A 6,000-nucleotide genomic window follows, 5' to 3' on the forward strand; every position below is an offset into this window, starting at 1 on the left:
TATTGTAATTATTGCATGTATGTGTTTTATTTATAATTAGATTAAGCCCATAGGTTAAGCCCGTAGGTGTTTAAGACCCATTATACCTATTATAAATAACAAGCTAAGAGAGATTAATCTCTTAGGTTTTTCTCTCATAATTATTTTCTCACAATTCTTTTCCACAAGCTTAGGCTTTTTGATGATATATATGGCGATTAACAATTTAACAAAAAGCTTGGTTCCAAATACTTTAATGTGGCAATTTGGCAGGAAAATATTAGAATAGCCTCTCGAGGTTGTGAATTGTTGCTTTCCAGTGTAACTAGTTCTCAGGAGGTGTTGTGCTTTCCTTTATGGAGGTTATATAATCTCAGTGGCACCCCCTTGGTTCCTCATTAATAACATTATTACTTATTAAGGGATAAAAGGCCAAACCCTGTACCAATCTATTAATCATGAGATTTTATTTGGAATGAAGATCAAAATATTTAACCATATCTCCTCGAGAAAAGAATGTAACAACCTTTACCATAGGCTGAACAATGTGATAATAGGATAGGAGTTGAGGAAATAATTTGGAAACTCAAAAATGAAACATAATAAAGAATATGGAGAAGCGCTCACATATATTTTTTGCACCCTTTATACAGCCTTTGACAGCGTTCTTTTAGCTCCTCGGTATTCTGCTCCAAACTATGTATCTGTTGAAAGGAAGACAAGCAAAAAACTAAACAATCACAACCAGGCCTTCTTCACACTCCAACAGAGACAACTTCAATGAACCATCTCAGTAGCCGAGAAAATAGAAAAAGTATGCAGTTTGATAACATCAAGGTGATGAGACCCAGGATGTGTGTACCATTGATGCCAGCAAAGTGTAAAAGTAAGCAGCATTTTGGCTACTGGGAGAACAGAATGTGGAATTTAAGTTCTCACTTGTTAAGAAGGTTAGTTATGAAGTTGTGAGTTGATAGTGTCAATTTACATGCAAATTGGTCTTACCTTCATTTAATTCAAGAGATATAAGAAATTACAAATACACAACTTCCATTAACTTTCAAAGCATGGGTGACAATTGTGCTTCTTTGGGCCTTAGTCCCTTAGACATCAATCTGTATCTGATATCATCAAACTAGACAAGATGAAATATCACTTTTAAATGGTGTTCTATGAAGTTGGTAATCTTAGGCATTTTTGGTGGAAATTTGTCACATATGAAGCTATACAGCATATGCTTAAAAGTGCAATTAAGGTAGCTCAGCCAGACTGTCACCTAACACCATGATGATATGATAAGCCTAGTGTTCCATGAGTTGCAGAGACTTGAAAATTTCATAAACCAAACAGTTCTTCTTTTCCTACCCTTCTCTTTTCATTCCCTTTGTTCACCATGGTTAAAAAAGCACTCTACCTGTCATAGCACATTGCATGAAATGTTCCTCTCGTAAAAAACTGTCATGACCCTAGGGTTCCTAGGGATAAAACTGTAATTAGCCTATTTTACTTGTATTTTTCTCTAGTTGTATTTTTCTGTTAGTTTGTTATTTTCTGTAGAGTAACTATATAAAGCTACTCAAAACTGTTTTGGAGCATATGTTATTGAATGATAATTGAATTTCAAACTTTCCCTCTCATCAATTCTCTCTCAATTGCCTCTCTGATTACTCTATTATTCCCTCCCAATTCTCTGTCCTCTCTCTCAATCCCCTGTTACCTCATAATTCTATCTGTTATATCTCTCTTTCTACTCTAATTCTCCCTATCTTGCTGTTCTATCTTTCCTGATTTCTCCCAAATTCCATTCTAAACCCTGGGATAACCCTAGGTACATGACAAATTGGCATCAAAACCAACGGTCCTTGGCTGTGATTCCTGCAAATTCTCTTAGCAATTAACTCCAGCGTTCTCTTGGCAAGCTAGACTAGGTGAAATTTCGACGACTCTCGGCGGAATCGGTTGAGCAGCGAATTCCGATGATTCTGGCAAATTCAACAAAGCCAATTGAAGGTCATAACTGAGCAAGCAAGCAATTCTCGGTTCGAATTTTTTAAGGCGAAGCAGGCGATTGACTCTCGATTGTGAAATCCATTAAGTCTTGTTTGAAATCAAAAGGTGAAGCAAATCTGGAAAAAATTCCATTAGTTGCATTAGAGTCAATCAACATAGCAGGCAGATTCAGAGCAACCGATTACGAATTTGGAAGTGGTTCCAAAGGCAATTGCAATGATTGATTCTCAATTCCGGAGGATAATATCAATTGTTCAGTCCTTAGGAGAATTGTTCAAAGCTGCTCTTTACCTTAGATCTAGACTTTGGCGGAGACAACAATGGCAGACAAAACTAGAATGGAGCAAATGGAGTCACAATTGCAACAAGTGAAGGCGATGATGTCGGAGATGCAAATTCGTATTGGATCAATAGAGGGATCTATAGAATCAGTGGTGGAAAAGAAATTGGACAGTGTAGTCGATCAATTGCGCAAGGAAATCGGCAATCAGATGCACAAACAGAGTAATCAAATGCGCAAGTAAATATAGAATTTTGTGGTGATGTTGTCTAACATGTATCAAGTCAGTATTCTAGCTAAATTCTTCGATAAGTCGGAAGGAGATGTTTTAGATGACTATCTCAGAAGTTTTAATCAAGAGGTGATTGATTCAAATAATCAATCATAAAAAATGAAAGAAGATCGTAGAGAACTTTCAAAGACGAAGATAATAGCATTTGGATCTTTTGAAGTTGAAATTGATTCAATCTCTTGCAATGAGCAATTGACATGCAGTGATGTGAAGGAACCAGTTGCAATTGTCAAGACTAGTGATGTGCCTATTGAGAGGTTCCAAGAGGAAAATAAGAAACTAATAGAAGGAGTGACAGAGAAAGCAAAGTTTATTACATCATCCCTGGTGATGAGTCCATTGTCTAAGGAACCGGCTAGTGTCCTAGACTGGGACCTTGGAAGGAATGATTATCGTAAAGGAGGTCCTCATAATATTGTTCTTATGCCTATGGCTCCTTTGCTTTTGGTCCAAGAGGAGGCTGCGAGAAGGTCTCTTGTTCATTCTGATCTGTACAAGAATTCTCTCCTTGAGGAACAAATTCAAAGTTTCAAAGTAGAAATCGCTACTTTAAGCTGCAGGAGTTCATCCTCAGCTAAGATATCTCCCAATGTTGTGAAGGTGCATGGATTTGATAAGGGAAATATTGAGACAACATGTAATTGAAGGACGGCAATGGAAAAGAACTGAAGCAGGTTTTACAATTGGAAACAAGGTTTTACAAGAGTTGGACAATTCAATTTCTCAGGGAAGGTTATGGTAATTTGTGCCAGTAAAGCAAAATACTATTCTGGAGATGCAAGAGAGCATGGCTTCAACAAATAATCTCTAACAAGATTTCAAAAAAGGAAGGTAGAAGCCAAGGGAAAGAAGTTTTTCAAGAATTCTCTAGACAAGCTGTGGAAGAGAAGGAAAAAGCAGATTGGAAGCTGTGGAGTTAAATTATACTGCTTGCAGCACTGTTATTTAATCCACTTGAGCAATTTTTCTAGGAGGTTTTAGGCATCACTTGGGGACAATAAATGTTTCAAGGAATGGGAATTGTCACGACCCTAGGGTTTTCTTATAGCTAAAACAGTAATTAGTCTATTTTACCTGTATTTTTCCCTGTTGAAATGTTGTCTCGAGTATATCCTAGAAGATCAGTGAAGGCATGCAGTGATATAATTGGCTATTGGAGGCTTAGAAAGATAGTTGTATCCCATGTGTAATTAGTAATAGTTGTGGGGTGAAACTGTAATTATCCAATTCTTGTCATTGTCATGTCAGCCCTATCATTCTATAAATAGGGCAAGGGGTAGCCAGTTAAGTCAGATTCTATTCTTCTGTTTCTATGTAACGAGTGCACTGTTCTGAGAGAAAAGCTGGGTGTTTCCTTCCGTTAAAGCTTTGTAATCTTGGAAAGTTGTTGGCGTGTACTCGGGATAGTTAGAAGGAGGGATTCTACTGCTGTATTGATCGTTCTTCTTCTTAATAAGACTGCTAGGAGGGCTCTTTGAAGGCTGGATGTAGGTTTCCTCAAAGGAAACCGAACCAGGATAAATCTTTGCGTTGTGTATTTGCTTTCTGTTTCTTGTTCTTATTTTCATTCTGTTTGATTGCTTATATTTTCTGTTTTCAATTCTTATAATTGCTGGGTGGATTTGAGAGTGTTGAGAGAGGCATATTCCATCTAAGGGTCATTCCGCATAGTCCTAGGATAACATTCCCCAGATATATTTTTCTGTTAGTTTGTTATTTTCTGTAGAGTAGCTATATAAAGCTACTGAAGACTGTTTTGGAGGATATGTTGTTGAATGATAATTGAATTTCAGACTTTTCCTCTCTGACTTCTCTATTATTCCCTCCCAATTCTCTGTCCTCTCTCTCGATCCCCTCTGTTACCTCTTAATTCTGTTTGTTATCTCTCTCTTTCTGCTCTAATTCTCCCTATCTTGCTGTTCTATCTTTCCCGATATCTCCCAAATTCCATTCTAAACCCTAGGATAACCCTAGGTACATGACAAAAACAAGAAGGAGAGAGAGAGAGAGAGAGAGAGAGAGAGCAAAGGGCAAAACTCATCAAAACAAAGGAGGAGATTTGGTCACTAAACCGGCAGAGTTGATCAAAAATTTGTCTCCACAAAAATAATAGACCAAGCGTCCATAAGTCCTGCCTGCTGGTATCGTTCACTCAGCGGACTGATAGCCCATTTTGAACTAAGACTGGCCTTCAATTTCAAATCTAATGTAGGGGATTCATTTCTAGTTTCACCAGTTTTTTACCGGGATTTCAACCTCAGAATGCGTAAATCAAAAATACAGTGTATACGCACAAGTACATGATGACAAAGAAGACGCAAATAGAAAACACAACCATTCCGCCTAAATCTGCAGACATATAAGTATGCATGTAAAATTAAAAAGTAAAAACAAACAAGCCGATAAATCAATCACCTGCTTCTGAAACATCGGAGAATCGTCCAGATTTGTAAAGGCCCCCATTGCTGTCTCTCAATCTCTCTCTACTATGTCTGATCTGCCTCTCTCTCTCTCTCTCTCTCTCCCTCGTATTATGATTGTTATTCTCGTCTTCTCTCTCTACTGCATCTCATGATTCATCAAAACAGCGCTTCCAGATGGAGACCGAAGGAAGATCGGCTATACAGCTGGGGAGGATAGTCTGGTCAATTCATCCCCAGCTTCGGTGTCATCCTCATTGATTTCACTTTCAAGTGATCAGATTTACTCCTAACCGCCTAGTTTTTGCTCTAATTCCACCGACCACCCCATGGATATCTATTAATCACATGATTACCCTCAACTTCTGAAAATTACACGTGCCTATTATAAATTACTTTTTTTCTTTTTACACTTAATATTCGAAGGAGCTTTTCGTAAAATTGTCATGTTTGCCCTCCTTTACCAATTAGAAAGCACAGATTTGAGGTACCAAGGACATACTATATTATCTTTTAATTTGTTAACATTATAATAAGTTTATGCAGTGTTTGTTAATGTATCATTTGTTAAAATAAGTAACATAAGGTTGTATTAAGATAAAATTAAAATATTTTTTACACTAATATATGGAATAGTCGAGATAAATATGAGAAATATTTTAAGATTTTTATCAAACTATTTGTTAAATTTTTTAAATCCATTAAGGTATATAAGTTATTTTTTCTTATCCGTAAGATTCAAGATAAATTTAACTAGATAATCTTATATAAGAAATTACCTGACTTATTTTCTATTGTAATATTTGTTAACCAAGATATAGATCGAAAAAAAATAAGATATGAAAAATATTTTAGAAAAAAAGTGTTTTCCATTATATTTGTTAAATTTATCTAACAATCTTTAAAAAATAAGTCACATAACTTTTTATGTGAGATTTTTCAAATAAATTTATCTCTACTTCTTCAAATAAATTTATCTTAAACCTTATAAATAAAAAAAATTATGCATATGTCCTCAA

General features: G+C 36.0%; 1 protein-coding gene across 2 annotated transcripts in view; it reads right to left on the bottom strand.

Moving 5' to 3' along the window:
• The window catches only part of LOC127810146 (ADP-ribosylation factor GTPase-activating protein AGD2-like), a 60,894-nt gene extending 55,683 nt beyond the window's left edge, over positions 1–5,211 (bottom strand). The window contains exons 1-2 of one of the 2 annotated variants that reach the window (XM_052349427.1): positions 4,977–5,211; positions 607–683 (exon numbers count right to left, since the gene is read on the bottom strand). In XM_052349427.1, the coding sequence (XP_052205387.1) occupies positions 607–683; positions 4,977–5,024 (125 nt within the window). In that variant the 5' untranslated portion in view covers positions 5,025–5,211. The remainder of the gene's footprint in view (positions 1–606; positions 684–4,976) is intronic. The other variant, XM_052349428.1, reaches the window with a different exon arrangement.
• Between the last annotated feature and the right edge of the window lie 789 nt (positions 5,212–6,000).

The sequence above is a fragment of the Diospyros lotus genome, chromosome 9 (assembly GCF_014633365.1).
Source record: "Diospyros lotus cultivar Yz01 chromosome 9, ASM1463336v1, whole genome shotgun sequence".
NCBI lineage: Eukaryota > Viridiplantae > Streptophyta > Magnoliopsida > Ericales > Ebenaceae > Diospyros > Diospyros lotus.